General features: G+C 39.6%; 2 protein-coding genes and 1 pseudogene across 2 annotated transcripts; 1 reads left to right on the top strand and 2 right to left on the bottom strand.

The window, feature by feature from the left end:
• The first annotated feature begins 3,573 nt into the window (after nucleotides 1-3,573).
• On the top strand, nucleotides 3,574-9,028 carry LOC144651826 (uncharacterized). The gene is made up of 3 exons (XM_078511846.1): nucleotides 3,574-3,703; nucleotides 3,956-4,336; nucleotides 8,544-9,028. The coding sequence occupies exons 1-3, from the start codon at nucleotides 3,587-3,589 to the stop codon at nucleotides 8,895-8,897; spliced, it is 852 nt and encodes a 283-aa protein (XP_078367972.1). The 5' UTR covers nucleotides 3,574-3,586; the 3' UTR covers nucleotides 8,898-9,028.
• On the bottom strand, nucleotides 5,241-5,953 carry LOC144651619 (uncharacterized; annotated as a pseudogene).
• A 971-nt stretch (nucleotides 9,029-9,999) lies between the features above and the next one.
• On the bottom strand, nucleotides 10,000-14,602 carry LOC144651708 (uncharacterized). Its single transcript, XM_078511657.1, has 3 exons — nucleotides 14,157-14,602; nucleotides 12,637-13,254; nucleotides 10,000-11,799 (listed from the first exon to the last, which is right to left on the bottom strand). The coding sequence occupies exons 2-3, from the start codon at nucleotides 13,229-13,231 to the stop codon at nucleotides 10,598-10,600; spliced, it is 1,797 nt and encodes a 598-aa protein (XP_078367783.1). The 5' UTR covers nucleotides 13,232-13,254; nucleotides 14,157-14,602; the 3' UTR covers nucleotides 10,000-10,597.
• Nucleotides 14,603-18,679: the final 4,077 nt, after the last annotated feature.

Genomic DNA, 18,679 nt, shown 5'->3' with positions numbered 1-18,679 from the left:
AAAGTGAGTTAGCAAAACATAAGTTAGTTTGCCTGGTTTAAAAATGTTTTGACAGCGTATCGTGATACAGGTTTTTAAACACAACCTATTTTGGATTCATCGTTAAAAGCATTTATTCAGGTTTTATCTTGATGTAAAAACACAGGCGCCGTGTTCTCATAGTTGTCACAAATAATTTCTGTTAGCTTAAGAAGCGTCAAGTTACGAAATGTTTTTTTTTCTTCAAAGAAGACAAAGTTCTTTTATTTTTTCGCTTATCCGATGAACTCACGCAAAAATGTCTCTTTAGTGCACAGTGAGGCATTTAAACAAAGAAGAGAAACAAAGTAACACTACCTACAAGATCTGAAGTGGGCTGTCGCGTGTGTTTTATTAAGACAAAACCCCACTCACACGTAATTATATCTCAGTAAATACGCTAAGTGCAAATTGATATAACATGGTAAACAAATTAATAAATTAACATGACTAGACAAATTTCTAGGGTAGAATATTGATCGGCGTTCAAAGAGGAGTTCATTCACTTTTGAACAGCGAGAGGTACGTATTGGAGAAGTTGCCCATGTAAGTGTGTAACTGTTTTTGTGTGCCAAATGTAAAATTTTGATCCTATCTTCCTTTTAACCATTTAACTTTCTTGGACGACTTGATAGGTATATGACTTACAAACCTTAACAGTAATAGTCCAGTCAACTTAGAATTACACCCAAAACAAATTGCAACAAAAATAAAACATGCCTTATTCGACTTTGCATATATTGAGGAATAACATACTAAAAGTCACCGTGAATCGGAGTATTGGAACCTCGTCTTTTTTTGCGATATTTGAACTACAATGAAAGATGAGAAATTTAATTTATGCATAACTAATGTGATTTTTACAAGTAACATTGAAGGGTCCTTATCGACAGAAATAATCAAGCTAGCAAAACCAAACAACGACAAGCCAACAAATCAGTTTACAACAAATGTAGCAGTTATTACTTATCCTATTTATTGCGTGAAATGACATTACTATTCTGCCCTTTTTGGTACCTTAGAGAACGTACTACCAGCGGCCGGATTCTAGCATAGATGCAAGTATAGTAACAACGTTCGCTAATCGGATATTTCATTAAAAAAGCTGAGTTTTCTTTAAAAATTAAAGATACTGAAAACTGATAAAGTATAATTATACCTTTCTGATGAAAGAATAAACGCTGGTCAAAAAAGTTACCGTCTGATAACAAGAATTGCGGCAAACAATTATGGCGGGAGTCTTGGATGAAACCCTTAACATAATCTGTCAGAAAACGTAATGCGTGAATTTGCTCCCCCAAAACCCTTACTGCTTATTGGAAGGTGCCTATAATTCCAAGAATCAACACTGATTGATCTTTGCAAAAGTCCCCCGAGTGACTGAGCCGTCACAGACGCCGGGGACACAACCCCGGCGTAACTATGGGCACGCCTCCATCTCTGCACTTAATTCTTTTACAAAAGGATGAAAAAATTATTTCAGGAGTAGCAGAATGATTTTGGACAAAAGAAAAAGGGTTAAAACATTCCACTGCTGTACTTGATGATAGACCCTCAGGCTGTGCTACGAATAGGCATTATATCCTAACGTGTGGGTAGCATGCTGGGTAAAACTTGAAGGACATCCAGCTTTTCTCCAGGTTTATCATTTTAGAGACAGAACAGGGAGTCAATCTCCTGCTGTAATAACGGCAACCCTAGTGGCTTGTTGGTAGTTTTAAAATACTTCAGAATATTTCCTGAAAAATGCCCCAGAGTCGAGTTTTTTCAAGGAAACAGATTTTTGAATGCCAATGCCAATATTTACTTTGTGAGTTAATTTATGTGCTGGTTCAGTCAGATCATAATTTATGTCCACTGCTCTTGAACAGAGTGAAAGGAAGAATGTATAATCTCCAACTATTACAGTGTTGCATCTTGTGACAACTGTATTTTGTATCAAAAGGACTTCGGCATTACCCTAAGCATGTAATACGTCATTACTATGCCGTTTAAAATTCAGAGGTAGTAGCGCGACGAACCTTATCTTGTTTCACATTTTGGAAAGGAAATATTTCTTTATAACATACACTCTTTCCTGAGTGAATCTAACATCATGCATCGCTTATCCCACATCTGACCCTTTTATCGTGAGTCATATTTGGTGGCTGGTCTTCTTCGATAACCATCCAAAAATACAGTGGCAGAGCCATAATTTTTGAAACATATGTAAAATAACGACTGGAAATAACGTCATACATACAGTGTCCTAGTTGCACATGGCATGAGTAAGGTATGGCATATGTCCTGCCGAGAATGAAGCTAGAGTTTGGCCGTCGGAGTTTTTCGTTTTTAGGAGCGTCAGTTTTTAATTGTTTACCGTCGGACATGAAAAAATTGAACTCTAGACTTCTTTTTAAACAAAAAGTTATAGAACATTTTTATTTGTTTTTAACCGTTGTCTTTTTAACATTTCTAAACTTTTTTTAAACTTTGTAAGTCATCTTTTTAATTTTTAATATCTAACAGGACCCCTAAGATAACAGTACTCCAAAGTACTGATGGGTTAATCCTGTTAAAATATTTGTTTTATTTTTTATTTTTTAAAAAGGATTTTAAAACAGCGAGAAAAGGGCGTGTCTGTTGATGAGTTAATGCTTTCCACCGCAGTGGTTGAACAAATGTGACGATTGGCGTACAAAACTGTATAGCATTTGACGTGGCTGTATACAAATGCTAATATTGAGTGGATAGAGTGATACCATACTTGTCACTGGCTGCCTGCCCTTTTAAACTCTTCAGAACGTGGTGTAGAGAGTTACTTGGAAAACTCCTTTTTTACAATTTCGTTCAGTTGGAGTTTAATTTTGTTAACTATTACAGTGACGATCCTAAATTTTCCACATTTTTCTTTTTTAAAAAAATTCAAAAATATAAAAATAAATGAAAGTTCCACTCAAGTTTATACTGACGCGCCTAACAAACATGCATTATTAGGCTGAACTAAGGAAAAAATGAAAAAAAAAAGACAATTTTAAGGGGCTAGGTTCGGTTCATAATCATTTTGTAAATTTCCGCCTTTATCGTGAAACCGTCTTTCTATGGGTATCGAATTCGAGTAGATTTCTTCGTTTACGTTTTTTCGTGCATACCTAAACTTAATTTTTCGTGCGCATCTTTCGGGCTATTCAGCTAAAATATTTTGCCATTAAATTGATCAAAAATTGCTTCACAATTGGGGATGTATATATCAATATACTTTATGCTTCGTAATTTTACGATCGTTTAAAACGTCCATCAACAATACCCAGACTAGGGGCAAGGTGTCAACGAAATTTCACACAAGCAACACACAAAATACACAAAATAAGCGTTCTCTCTTCTAATCACTGCAGGCGTCTATCATAGCCGTTTTTACATTATTTCTTTTTCCCTAAGGATCAAAAGATATCGAGTTAAGTCTCTAATCTTTGCAAAAGTTGTCACTCACAAAACGTGAAATACAAATGTTTTATTGTTGCAAACTTTATTACATTTCTAACAATTTCCTGTTTGTAAACTTTCTCTGCAGCAGATCGTTAGAAAAGGAATGGCTGCTATTCTGTTCAAGGTCTCTGTAGCCTCTATGTTGTATGTGATGTCATACTTGGCCGTTTATTGCGATGCGGCAGAAAACAAAACAGGAAAACAACCATCGTACATTATGGTATGTTGTTTGCGTCACATGCAAAGAAAAAAAGTCTGGTTATCCCGGCCTAAGATTAACCCCTCAGGTAGTCTTAGTTCTGAACTAACAAAAAAGCGTTCAACGGATGGATGGTTACGGTAAAAACTGTAGTGCAGCAAGAAATGAATGGTTCATGTTGATAGTTTCTTTAATAAATTCGAGGTCATAAAGATATACCAAAATTTGGGTTTTCATTTGGATATCTCTCAACGCATTCTAATTTCATTGAAGCGGCCTCCTCCATTCTGTTATGGTGGTATCCCTGGTATGCACGGCAAGCCTGGCTCTCCTGGGGTTCCAGGCCCTGCCGGTATGCATGGCAGGCCTGGGTCCCCAGGGGCACCAGGCCGTGATGGCCGTGATGGCCGTGAGGGAGCCAAAGGTGACCATGGTAGCCCAGGGAAGACTGGACCCCAGGGATCTCCTGGTATCAATGGAAAGGATGGTGCTAAAGGAGACTCAGGCGCTCAGGGTCCTCCTGGTCAAAAGGGGCAGCGTGGAGAGAGTGGAACAAGTGGAATCCCTGGGACTCCTAAAGCGATGCGTTATAAGAACTGGAAAGAGTGCGTCTGGCAAGACTTGGATGACGGCAAAGACCATGGTCTGATCAAGGTGAATATTTTTTTTACTTACAAAAGGTACTTCCCGCACAAATTGGTTCATGTGCAGATTCGCAGCTTTTTATCCATCTGCAGGTGAAAGGTATTTTGCTGGAAGGAGCAAAACAGCATGTACACTCATCCTGATCCTGATGCAGCTGACTTGGGATATCAAAACTGTTTTCTAATTTTTTAAAATAGTTATTATTATTATTTTAAAAAACTTACAGATTACATAAATTTAACATTTTTGCTATATTACACATTACGCTATACAATGCTTATTTTTAACCCTACATTACATTAAAATTTACTTACAATATTACTGACGAAACGTACATGTTAACAGTGATTTAGTTATACACAAACAGGTAAACACAAACGATATTATTTCTCGACTTTTCGGCGACATCATGACGCCATTATCAAGGGTAAATTGAGAAAAATTAATGAAATGCGAGGTTCAAAGAGAGAAACACTTGCATAATGGTAGTGGCTATACAAATACTTTAGCACGGATTGAATCCGTTTGCACGTTCAACCTCGGTGTTAATTGCTTGATGTAAAGCATCTGTTCCTGCATTTCTTTAGAACTTTGAAACAACTGAGGAGGTCCTCAGGGACATTTGTTCCTGCATTGCTTTAGAACTTTGAAACAACTGAGGAGGTCCTCAGGGACATTTGTTCCTGCATTGCTTTAGAACTTTGAAACAACTGAGGAGGTCCTCAGGGACAGCACCCGCGTGGTCGTTGTCATAGTGCTTGCGTACAGAAGATGACGTGCTTTTATGGCCATCCACGCGGGCATGCAAATGCCTGCGCGTGTAGCCAACGTAGCTCCCTCTATCACACAGGTTACACTTTTACTGGTACACTACGCACTGCTGGTTAACAAGCTGTGGTTTGGTCTCACATTCTTAAAGGTCCTGGCCAATTTTCCGACTGACAAATACGGGCTGGACTGGTGTTTGGAATCTCTTTCAACTGCGTCTTTACAATGTTTGCAGAAACTTGGTCCTTAAAGGGTATGACTACTCGGGTCACGTCATCTGCCGCCATTTTTTCCCGAAGCCTGCAATGGCTGCTGGCCTGCAACTCTCGAGTTCACAAAGGTATTGATGGTAGGGTTAATAGGATGATGAGGGTAATCCAGACGTGAGAATAAGGATTTCAAACGTTCACACTCCTCGGAAAAGTATCGCCAAGAGGAGGACAACCGATACGCGCGATCGAGCGTAAATGTTAGTAAGCTCCGTTTGTAACGGTTGTCAACGTGACTCTGGTAGTGGACAAGTAAACTAGTATTAGTAGGCTTCACGTAAACTTTGGTTTCAATTGTAGGTGCACGGTTTAGGAGCTGAGTGCCGAAAAAGGGGAGCATTCCATCATTTTCGATTTCCATTGTGAAGCTGACAGAGGGATGGGCGTGGTTCAGGGTGTTTATGAAGTCCGTAGCTGTAGTATTATTGGGCATTACAGTGAGAGTATCGTCAACATACCTGCGGTCATAATCAGGCAGTTTGCCTTCTAGCTCTAGTTTCTCTTCTAGCAATGACATAAACACGTTAGCTAGCAAAGGCCCGAGGGGACCCCATGGCCACTCCGTCGATTTGTTCGTACAGGGCACCATTGAACTAGAACAACTGACCCTTGGTGGACGCTCTCAGCAGATCAGCAAGGTCTTCTTTAGAGATGTTCAGGTCCTATGTAGAGTTAAACCAGTTGTCCCTGAAGGCTTTCTCGGCCAAGATCGCAATTGTTTCGTCTAACGGTACGTTGGTAAATAAAGATGACACGTGGTACGATACCAAAAAAATTGCCTTTGCTGATTGTAAGCTCTCGCACTTCATTGACGAAATCGAAGGTGTCAGTAACTGTATGTCGATTCAAAGAGAGCGGTTTGAGCTTGTAGTGCGTAGTAATAGGTGCTCATTGCTTATAAAATGGGCCGTACGGCTAACTTCTTCTTAAGGGTTTTTGGGAGCCTATATAGGTGCGCAAGTCTTGAGCCCGAAGGACTTATGGAGTCAAAACTTACGTGCTTGCATTTAAATATACACAATAACATGAGAGTAAGGTAGCATTGAGGATCAAGACATACAGTGTGTTTCTGGTTAAGCCATGACAGTCTCACGATGTTCTAAGAGAAAATAAAATATTGCAGACTAATTCTTCTTAGCTATGCCAGCCGTAAGTGTTTCAGAATGATTAGAAAGTTATTTTATTCTTGGATGAAGCAAGACCATTTCTTAAAGAAAGATTTGTTGCAAGAGATCACGATATATTTTTTTCTACACAAGGGCGGTGAAATGCACAAATTGGTTTCTCCTAACGTTTAGTGAACAAGTATATAAAGACAGTATCTACCAATGAAAATTAAATGATTCAGGGTTAAACAAAATGGTTTTTAACGCAAGCACTTTCGCCGAGTCCTGTTCTTGTATCAAGTTGGACACAAGTTTTGGAAGGTCCCACATTTTGGAAATAAATCATGCCGTTTAAAATGTATAACAATAACAATGTAACATTAATACAGTTCTAAGGCCCCGTTTACACGGGTCCGGACAAATTTTTGCACGGACAAAAACTTGCACGGTTCCACCTTGCGTTTACACGGGACCGGCGGAAATGGACGAATTTTTGAACGGCTAAGTGTGCAAGTTTGGGACCTGAAAAAAGCAGGTCAACTGTTTGACCGGCACGGTTCCATATTTCGTACGGACTCGTGTAAACACCCGAACCGTGCAACTTTTTGCTCAGATAGCGTTGTTAAGGCCTGGAATCTAGTTATGTTTTGCCTGGTTGCCTATCGAAAATGAAACATTTTGTTCCATTTTGTTAAATTTAAGACAAAAGAAACAAATGCAGATATGAGGAGACGAGCGGCAGCAGCATGCATCGCTATTTTGGCCGGATTAGGCGGGCTTTTGCAGCACACGTTGCTGCAAATGGCTTTTGTTTCCGATCTTCTTCATCGATCGAGGCATCTTACACGTTTGAATTTCTTTGTGAGCATGTACAGCTTACGAAACAACCAACCGAGGAAAAAGTAACGGGCCAGAAAGCCAAAGCCAAAGTTTTTGTCTGCCGCCATGTTTGATTTGTCGCGTCCTGCATCAGCTGCAACATGATTGGCTTAAAACATTAGCGATAACCAATCACAACAGAGACGTAAAAAAAGCCATTCACATGCCGCGACTGGTATAAAATTTGCACGGATCCGTGTAAACACCACTGCAATCTGTAACAGAATTTGCACGGATCCATATAAACAGGCGGTCCAGGAACAAAATTCGTCCATGCAAAAATTTGTCCGGACCCGTGTAAACGGGGCCTAAAGATACAAATTTCACGTAAGGCGTTTACGAAGACTATAAACAGAAGCCTATTACAATCTTAGGTAATAGTTTAGTGAGCTCACTAAAAAAAATAATATTCGGCACAGATTGATAAGAAAAATATGCTAGTCTGCACTCAGAAAGCCTGTCATTCTCGTCAGGGGCACAGTGACAGGCCCGTTAGAGAGTTCAAAAGTTTAAAATACGAGCGCGCGCGAAAGAAGGGTATAAGCGCGCGAGGGACAACGTTACATTGATCTTTGTATCCGCTGTGTAACGAACTGTTCAACGAAAAACCAACCCAGGGTGAATCTCTCTAACAACACGTTTCAAACTGCGGTACCACAGATGGCCCTACATGCCTGAGCCGACAATATTTAACTATCAATCTATGCAGACTAACTGTCTTTAAAATATTTGCAAGCAGCAAAAGTCCAGCGTCCGACGTGAAAAAGTAAAAGTTCGTTATTAGCGCTTAAAGTTTCGAAGATGAAATAAGACAAATTACATGAGCGAAAAGTGTCTTAGACCCGTCAAGCACTCACGAATAAGTTGTACGCATTTGTACGAAAAACCACTGTTTTAGTCCATTCAAGAGCATTGTTTACGAAGAAGCGGCGAAGAACTGAAGAGGCACGAAGAATAGGCACCAAGAGTTGCTCCGAGGAAATATATAAACATGTATGGATTCACCGTTTTGTCTTGAAATGAAAAAAATTAACGAACGTAGAAAACGCGAGTTTCCATTTTCAACCAATATTTGGGTTTCACACAATATTACATAACTATTACTCCGACACTTTTTATAATTCTGATCTTTACACCAAAAATAAATAAACATTAACATTAATTTCCTTTTTATTGATCATCATTTTTCCACAGGACTGTGTGTTCACTAAGAACTTTTCTGACACAGCACTTCATGTTTACTGGACTGGTGTTCTAAGAAACCATGGCTGTGATGGATGTTGCAAACGCTGGTATTTCACTTTCAACGGTGCTGAATGTGCAGCTCCCCTGCCAATTGACGGTGTTGTGTACATGCGGACTGGAAAGAATAAAGATCTTCACCGTGTCCGCCATATTGAGGGTCACTGTGACAATATCCACAAAGGCAAGGTGCGCGTGGGATTCTGGGTCGGAAATTGTAAAAGTCTTGGAAATGCCGACGCCCACACAGGCTGGAATTCAGTGTCCCGCATCTATGTTGAAGAAGTTCCTAGACCTCAGGCTTAGATCCCGAGACAAAACATCCATTCCTGCATAAAGGCTTTTAAGGGGACTGTGATAAGTTGCTTTATTATAGAACGAGTTGTTCGTTTCATTACTGGGTGTACTTTGTAATTGTTTCACGTCTGCTGTTTATAATTAAAAGCAGGAAGATTGTCAAAGAAATGGTTGACTGTTTGTTCTATCCTCGAATAACTTTCTTTATGCTGCTCCGGTGGACCTTCCCCCAGCCCCTTTCCACTCCCCCAAAAAGTGGTTGCTCAGGCCTACAACTCTTAAAAAAGCTGGCTACGCCCCTGCTCGCGATTAAATAAAATCGACTCAAAGGTCTAATATAGTTGGAGTTTACTCCGGAAGTTTTAACGATACCCGATATTAAAAAAGGGAAAACACTGTGAGGAACTTGGCGACTTGATCTACTGACGTTTTACAAGGAATACAAAATCGCGCAACATATGGCGAAAACACTGTCTTAACTGTAGCACACAAAGCGAAATGTAACTAGCTGTTTTCTATTTTCTGTATTAACAGTTGCTTGTAGATTCATCAAAGGGAACAAACAAATAGACCTGTCGGGCGCGTTTTTCATGGCGTAAAAATAGAATTTTTTGCGTTCAAGTGAAGAAAAATTAGCTAGAAATGAAATATACTACACGTACTTTTCTTGAAATTTGTATCATGTAAGCTGGTGACAAAGTCTTTAAAGACAGGCGTAAGAAAACTGGAAAACAAATGCTTTAAGCGCATCCGACTCTTACTGAAACGTCATATTTCTCAGCCACCCAGTACGTACGTAAGTTTACGTATTTTGGGGTTGAATTTCGGCTTAAGAACGTATTTCTTACTTATAAAAAAACAATAAGGTATACTGCAGCAGATCAACAAACTTGGCTGATAGTAATTTTGTGCAACAACAAGCAGGGAGCTTACTAGTAGAAGAAGTTGAGATGGGAGGGGGGTTGAGCCATGATGAAAAAATCACTTCACTAGAACAGGCGAACTTGGAAATATAATTACTCTGTGAAAGGGGGATAGGAGTATACAGTAAACTCCAAAATAAAATTCCCGTTACACTCATTGTATATTATTGAGGCTGCTTCACTGTGATTTAATATTAATCAGACTGAACAAGGCATTTCCTGACTACAAAACGTATGTACTAAAACGCTAGTAAATACATGTGAAATTATAATCATAACAGCAATAAGAAACACTGTATAAGCAAATCCTCTCTTAGCATAAAGCGACTCGCAGTACTTTTCTACTCTGCCCAGAGTGGGATGCTAGTCCTTTGCAGGGTTACGCCCAGCATTTAATTTGCCGATACCCATTTATACACCTGAATGGAGAGAAGCACTGTGAGATTTAAGTGTTTTGCCCAAGAACAGACCACAGTGACCCCGGCCAGGGTTCGAAAAAAGACTGGTTTTATAACTCATTTGAAATACAATAGAATGTATGTTCTTTTGGTGAAGTATGACTCTTGGAAATGTTTCACAAATGCAACTGAGCATCTGGGGAGCGGGTGAGAGAGAATGCGGGGAGGTGGGGGGGAAGAGAAAGCCAATTTTAGACACATAAAGATAAGACCTGTACGACACTTGTTGGAAATTGTTGCAGAGTGAACATAAACAATTCCAATTCTCCCTGTCACTTCACCGGTTTGGCTGACCGAAAGGTCTTTGTATTTACTCTTTGCACCTTCTTCACTCTCCAGCATCTGCTGCCAGGAGCTTCCATTCCAAAGTTCTCTCGAAACCTTTCAACATGGTAACTCGACGACAGTTCAGCGCCCATCTAAAAGGAAACACCGTGTTCTCGTTTCTAATAAAGTCGCGAAAATAAACACTCAGTGAACCAAACAGAGATATGATAGACGGGAGTTTCTTTTTTCTCCGGAGGGAAGATAGTTCCTCGTCAGTTCTTGAGGTGAGAAGAGATGCGCGCAAAAACATGAGAAATTCTCGCGTTATATTACGATATTCGATCACCCCTGCCATCCCAGATAAATTAACAAGTTCTGGATTTCGCGTGTCTTTCATCGCTCTGCTGTCAAGGTCAATCTGGTCACTGATACTTGAACAGTGTAACAGATGCGCAAATTCCAAATTTCGCTTTGCCCAGTTTAACGTCTGAGTCAACATGACCGCGTGAGGATTGGTGTCCTTTAACAAGCATTTAAACTTTGTAAGTAAAACGGCGAGGGGGTAATAGTCCCACAAGTTGGAAGTAGTGATGCGGTCATATTTGAGATTGACAGGAAGAAAAGCCTCGATATCCAGAATGTCAGCTAAAATCAAGCGAAATTTAATCTGATTCCTCTGCAGTTTCTCAACGGCCTGGTTTAAGATGTTCGATAAGTAGATGCTGTACATCTCTGGTAGAGAATCAGCATGGCAAAATTTCTTCATCGCTTTGTAATCCCACCCACTGAAAGGAAGCACATCCACCGGTATGCTGTATTGAAATTCGGAGTTGTCGGAAAGCCAGAGGAATCCGCGGCCCATCAAAGTAGGGTTTTGCTGTGTAAGAGTTTCGCCTTTTGTTGTTGACGATGAAAAAATCCCTGTATCAAAATATCGCTGAGCAGAAAGTCTGTGTTCTTTTGGAATAGCGTGTATGTAACGTTTAATTCCACTTTCCCTTTGTAAGTCACGAGAGTTCGCCTCTTGTCTCAGTTCCTCTACCCACGATCCCTTGCGGTGTGCCAAGCGTAGCCACGCGACCCAAACGTCCTTTAGCTGACTCAACTGGTCAGCAGAAATTTCCATTACGCCTTCAGTGAGAGTGCGCAGTTCGGCAGTTGTCACGAGGTCGTGAAGTGCTGACATCAGCAAGGAAAAGTCTCCTTCAGAAATATACAGTGAATACCAAACACGAATGACTGCGTCAGTTACACAATTCCCTCCTGCAATCAAAGAAAAAGAACGGTTATTAAGGCTACGCAACTACCATCTGGAACTCACTGGATCTTACTTTAAAACTTAGTAGAACTATTTCAATTTTTTTAAAAAAAAAAACATTGAAACGTAAATTAATTGTCGATTTTTTAAATTCGTGATTATCTAAATTAGAATGTAACATTATTAATTTCAGTATATTAGTATTTAATTGTAGTATTGTACCATATTGTCTTCGAAAAGCCCCCTTGGGGAAAGATAATAAAGGATGTATGTATGTATGTACACTACATAATCTCGTTCCTTTTAGCTTCCTTTTTTTTCCGGACACAGAGCTTTGGTCTGTGATCACGGCTACCACGTTAGAAATCAATGCGACCACCTCGCATCGGAAGAGCAGGAAGGGGGGGGGGTGGGGGGAGGGGTCTCCAGGCATGTGTAATAGTTGAAGGGAGGCTAGTCGGGAGTGCTAAAAAAAACACCCCCAAAACGTCGGACCAGAGTCTATTATTTCTGGGGGTGTGGTTTGAGATTATTCTTCCCCTTAAGAGGTGCCAATGTAGACTCTCTTACAGATAAATGATAGGCCAAAATCCATATCTAAGACAAATCAATTTCTTGGCAATATGTTGCTGTTTATTTGGGGGCTTACTTTGAGCGTATCCTATATCATAATATAAACCAATGGTGACAATTTAATTGTGACAAACAAAGCGATACCAAGCCAAAGTTTCGACCCTATAAATGATACGATGAGCATCCCAGAAGTACCCATCTAGCTTGACATTTTCAAGACAGCTGCAAAGAAAGGAGGTTCAATAAACTGATTTGTATGTAACCGTTACCTTTGTACAACATGTACAGAAGCAGGACTGTTCTGGCGAGAGTACACGGACATATGTCGTTCAACACGAACGTTGCTTGCTGTTTATAAACATCAGGTAAAGATGCAATGGTCAGCAGAACATTCCTGGGATCACCGACTCCACACAATAACAAAGCAAGCGGGTTGGAATACTCCTCTCCTTCGTTCATTGACAAGTTGATCAGATCCACGGCCGGTACATTACCCCAGTAATATGTAGGAACAAGGCCGGCATTTTTCTGTTTGTACTCGAAAAACTGCTTTATGCGGTCAGCTAAATCAATTGTTTTCTGTAGAGTTTCTTGACACAAAGACCTGTGTTGTGGCCAGTGGTTTCTCTGGCATTCGACACCGCAGTAATGAGCATCCAAGCAGTTAGAACACTTCATCATTCCTTCTCGTTCAGCACCGCAGCCCAAACATTTCGTCTTCAACACCGCGTCATCACAGTCAGGTTCATGTCGCCACTTGTCTTGTTTTTGACATCCCTTGGAGTAATAGAATGCCACTCGGCAACGCGAGCACCGTTGAGTGCAGGGTGACTCACAACGCCAGCAGTGACCAGCTCTATTCATGTCACTATCAACAGGAAACGCTTCTGCACAAGAGAATATCATAAGTGTAAGTGCACACTGCAGCGAAGAAACAGGCAATAATAAGCACTAAGTTAAATCTAATAGTGACATAGTCAGCAACTATAAATACGTCGTGGTAAATCATTTTAGAAAAGAAATGCGTCTTCGAAACGTCGTTTTGGCAAGAGATGCGTGCCGCTGTCAGTTATTTTTATACGTTCACGAAATAATAATTGGATAGATACAATCTGCGATTGACCAAGTGGAGAGGGGTGAATAGGTTCGTAGGCTCGATTTCCGCCGCCTTCTTGGGTCCGGTCTTTGTCTTTCGGGGGGATGACCGCGGGCTCAATTTCCCGGCTCATTTTTAATAGGTTCTCGGATCGACGGATTTGGAATTAAAACGCGCCCAGATTGCGGATTTTTTGCGATACATTGAGCGGATTTGCCGACTTCGAAAATTCAGCGGATCGTGGATTAGCTGAGAATTTTGGCGCGGATTCCGGACTCTTTATGTCAGGAAGCTCTGATCGTGGATAAGTTCGGATCACTTTGGTCGGTTCTCGGTGGCGTGTTGGCGAAATTGACGCAAAAACAAGCGAGGAAAAGACTCTTCTTAAAAAATTGACATAAAAAACAGCATCTACCGCCAGACGCAGTGAAACTATACCACACAAAGTTTTCAAGAAATGTGTATTCGGATTTGAATGAAAATAGTGACGGATTTACGGATTTGACCAAAAATAGTACGGATTGGCAGATTTGCGTACCCCTATTCACTCCATCCCAAGTGGTTTAATTCTTAATTTGATTCGATGAATTTGTGCTCCAACCGAATCTGCCAACCCTCCAAAGTCACCGCTGTTGGCGTCTGACTGACCAAGATAAAATTCAAATTTCGGTCGAATCAGACACGATTACTTACATCGCATTACTTTGCAGTCCTTTGTGGTTTATCCTGTTTCGTCCACTGATTCTGTGACATGTAAGCGATCAATGATCATCAAAACTTACACCAAACATCTCTTTCCTCGTCAAACCAAAAGGGCGACGCTTGTTATATAATGTCGTGCGAAGTCCTTCCAATGTAAACATGGTAAGCCTTTCCGTTTAAACTATTCGTTGCTTTTTCCAGCATCCAAAGCGTTATTTAAGAGTGGATAAAAGGGTAAAAAAAATTATATACAAGCAAATTTTGAGTAGACACAGATCATAGACCAAGTCATGAATAAAAATAACTTCGTGCCCTTTGAGTACGAGACAAAATTGCAAATTTGTTGCTTGTCCTAAGGCTCGATTACCAACCGTGCAAGGGTTGAAATTCTTCGAGGAGACTTGGCACGAGAGAGATGTGAAAACTTACTAACTGTCCTCGTTCCATGAGAGAGTTGAAAAAAAAAATACCAGTCTTATATAAATGTTTTTTCTTTAATCCCCGTTCTGTTTGATATCTATCATGTTTATAATTATATTTATATGAAAAAAAAAACAAGGAATAACGCGCTCAGTGATTCGTTAAAAATTATTAACCATGCATAACTCTATGGAGACAGAAAATTATTTTGATCGTTAATTTCATGAATATAATGCAGAAGAATCTCTTAGCAACCACTTTTAGTTAGTAAGCATGCAGATGTAAAATATCTATTTTCTTTGTAAGTTTTGAGCTTCGGTAAGCAACCGGTCCACAAAATAAGCTGCCAAATAAAGGTGTTTGAAATATTGTTATGTTGTATACAGTATATTAGATAACAATGAATTTTCAAAACGTAAATTAAAGACCAGGAACATTGGCTGCGGTCACATCTAGACTGCTAACTATAGTTAAGACGGCGTTAACTATAGTTAGCTATTTCGGTAATGTGACCGCTTCTCTGTTCACCCTAACTATAGTTAGAAAATTTACGCCTCGCTGATCCAAAACAATACAGACTAACTATAGTTATACCCAGGCAGGGTTCATGGGTTAGTCTTAAGTTTACAAACGAAAAACCAATCAGAATGCGACAATTCTTTTCGCACGTGCGAGATAAACATAGTAAATCTGCAAAACAAAGCGTGAAGGGAAGGAAATAAAGAAAAACAACATGCCAAGAAATTACATATCACCAATATTAATGTTAGCAAAAATAAAGCTTGAATTATTCGGCTTCTAGCATCCTTACTGCATTTTATTTTCTTCCACGCCAAGATGCCGTGCAAAATTAGAAAAAAATAGAGGAACAACTAGACACAGATCAACAACAAGGGCTGTCATGAACTAATTTAAATTCGAAATTATTCAAAAGCTAATCAGAACTAACTATAGTTAGCTGCATTGGTGTAACTATAGTTAGGTATAACGTCACGTAACTTGAGACTAACTATAGTTAAACTTAAGTTACGTCGTAGATGTGACCGCAGCCATTGGTTTGCAGTAAATGAAAAGACTAAAGTTGGTTATACCGCAATCTTCATTGCGTCCCTGTTTCACCGCAAGATGATGTAGAGTTCTTCTCAAACGGTCCTTGTGTATTGACAGGGCCGTTGGAAAAACGCAAGAAACTCTATTCTTGAGCAAGTAAAATAGCATGTATTTCAATCTTCAATGAAGGCTGTACACACAGTAGCTGTCATTTGGCTGACTTTCAGTAGTTTAGACTGGACCCCATCGTGAATTTTCGTGCAGCTACGCCTGACGACACCAGTGGTTGGAAGAGATGTTGTGCAGTCTTGTACATAATTAAGGTTAGCTTAATAAACGCTGTCATGTCTTAACTGTTATAAAGTCTATTTTTAAAATCAATGGCGGGTTTAAAATGTTATTAAGTACAATTAATTTAAATGAAAACAGCCTTCAAATGACTCAATAGTAATGGAATGTGCTATTTTGTCGAATTTCTGCAAGCTTTTCTATCATTATATGACGAGTGCCAACTCATTTTATTTCAGTTATTTGTAGACCAGACCTTGTTCTAAAAAATATTAGCGCGTCGACTTTAGATCAGGTCCCAGTTTTGCGAATTCGTAATTTTTATGGAGGCACCTCGCGAATGGCGCGCGTGGCATCGAAAAGAAGGTGCACAAAAAATCATAACTAATTTAGTGAAAATCATGTGCTACATAAATAAGCACCAGTGAAGATCATACATGCTTGAATTGAAAGCGAGCAAAAGCTCGTGGGGAAATTAAGGCCAGAACCAATCGTGTAACAGTACTAACTTTTCAGAATTCCAAAAGTGTAATTTTTGGCACGAATTGACACCCAACCTGCAATGATTTGAAGTTGGATTTTAAATAATGGCTACTCGGCCTAGTCCTTTTGGCGTTCTCTCTTTGCCGCGCGAATAATGCGATCGAGGTCCTGGGAAAAAGATGTGACGTAATGAATTCACGATGTGAGTCACCTGTTAGTAGGTAAAGTACACCTCAGTACTATGTTGATGGCCGCTGAAAAGGAAATCGTTAAACCAACCAAAGGTTTTGAATCACTTTTAGTCTGCAATATGATAAGAATTCAAGCATTCTCCAAGAAATTCTATGTTAGCCGGTTCCAGGCGTTCAGTGGCCTATGTTACGTGAATAGGCGACACGACGTGGAGAAATGGTGGACAGTGGAGCAAAGGTAAATAACTGAAACTACGATTGTGTAAAATGAACAAGGTGATCACAAGAACACTAATCAAGATAGCAAACTTTTTACAGAACGGTGAATAATTTCCTGAGTTGCGTTCCAAGGTCGAGATATTTAAAACAGCGACAAAACGCGAGTTACAATAAGTGAATTCGAATTGAGAAATACTGTGGCCATCTCTGTCACTTGAAAAGCTATTGATAATCAAGTTATCGTGGGCTTCGGTGATGGCCAATTACAAACTGATCAATCCTCGCATTCTAGCACAGTCAAAAGCGAACAGTCAGTTCCAAGCATACTAAAATTGACCAAAAGAGAGTTAAGATGCTTGTAGTTAAATGGATATTTGTCTACTCGGTCAGTTTGATTTCGAAATTGGAAATGGCTCATCACAACTTTCCATAGCTGAATAAAGAGTGTCGTCTCTCAAATGGATAAGCTACTATCAATTGTCTAGCTACAGCCAAACAGCTGATAAGTTTCGCAACGCGATCAATAGATACCGATATCCAGAAAAAAGAAGTAACCCAGCAAGTTCGAGTTATAGAAATTTTCGTCAACTGATGACAACTGTACCGAATAAGAGCCTCATCCCCCCCCCCGCCCCAGAATGCAAATGTCGTGTATTTTCCAACACAATGTCATCTATTTCTCTACCTCTGCAATCATCCTCTACTATTTCAGGCTGATGTTGCCGGGGGCTGCGTAATATATCTACCAACAGAGAGATTCTGTTGCACATGCTTGTCGCGCGTATGATATTAGTTTTTTAGCAAATTAAATGTCAAACAAGCGAGTTGTATAAACTCAGTCGTAACGCAATTTCAATTTAGTGTAATTATATAGTGGAGCAAGTAGGATACACGGCCATAAAGAAAAAGAAATTTCAATCATTCAAAACCCGATCGTCAGTACAAGTCCCCGGCAATACGAAGCCTGGAGTAATCTATTGGCTGGATTCTTGAATTCATTCGTTATGATTTGGGAAAAGCCGATTTCACGAATAAATAAACATTGCAACATACAGTTTACTGTGTTAAAATGAAATTATGGAAAACGCAATTGTGTACATTGCATGACATATTTATTACTACAAAAATAGAAAAACCTTTAGAAAACCAAACAAACCCGTGGGACTGAACAATCTTGATCAGTAAAGCCAAAAGATTCGACTGTCCTGAAACGTCATTTTTTGATAACTGTCATTACATCTATCATCCATCAACATTGATGGGCACTTTATGATCAATCCTTTTCCATCCTTTTCTAATGAAGAGGCGCCCTTGTCATAATTAAGCAAACCATAGGATGAACAAGCTGAACAGATTTGTTTTTGGTCAAAGGCAAACAAGTCAAAGCCGTCTGTGTTTACAAGCATGACAAAACAAGATTTGTTAACCTTGGTCAACTCAAATTCTTGAAGTACGAGAAGATAAAAAAGGTTCACTAATTTGTCAGTTTGAAAAATTTCTAAAAGAGCAATTTAGGGTTAAAAGGAGAGAGAGTAAAGTAAAGTATATTTAATTCACTTTGAGCCGACTTTTAGTGTAAATACTGATAATTTGTGTCATGCCACGAGAATCATTTTTCTGCCAAACAAAGCAGATTTTTTTCGTTAGTACGGTAAATAAATCTATCATGAGATCCAAAGTTAAAAGATGTTTAACATTGTTAAGTAAGAAAAAGAAGAAAAAAAACGGCCTTTGCGCGAACTAACATAAGCAACTATACCAAATTTCGCCATCACGTAATTCAACTTATAAGAGGGGTATCAGAGCTCAACTCGACTTTGAGGAAAAAGGAATGTTTTATACCATTTTATGAACTAATCACAT

The sequence above is a fragment of the Oculina patagonica genome, chromosome 4, assembly GCF_052425735.1.
Source record: "Oculina patagonica isolate OP01 chromosome 4, crgOcupat, whole genome shotgun sequence".
Taxonomy (NCBI): Eukaryota; Metazoa; Cnidaria; class Anthozoa; order Scleractinia; family Oculinidae; genus Oculina; species Oculina patagonica.
Note: the sequence above shows the minus strand (reverse complement) of the source record. Positions and strands in the feature narration are given on the sequence as shown.

What these genes read in the sequence shown, in the direction of transcription:
- LOC144651708 (XM_078511657.1), bottom strand. Translation starts at nt 13,231, where the DNA reads ATGAATAGAGCTGGTCACTGCTGGCGTTGTGAGTCACCCTGCACTCAA. An exon ending in TCTGTACATGTTGTACAAAG is followed by an intron (nt 11,800 to 12,636) that starts GTAACGGTTACA and finishes CTTTGATTGCAG; the next exon opens with GAGGGAATTGTGTAACTGAC.
- LOC144651826 (XM_078511846.1), top strand. Translation starts at nt 3,587, where the DNA reads ATGGCTGCTATTCTGTTCAAGGTCTCTGTAGCCTCTATGTTGTATGTG. An exon ending in AACAACCATCGTACATTATG is followed by an intron (nt 3,704 to 3,955) that starts GTATGTTGTTTG and finishes ATTTCATTGAAG; the next exon opens with CGGCCTCCTCCATTCTGTTA. An exon ending in AAGACCATGGTCTGATCAAG is followed by an intron (nt 4,337 to 8,543) that starts GTGAATATTTTT and finishes ATTTTTCCACAG; the next exon opens with GACTGTGTGTTCACTAAGAA.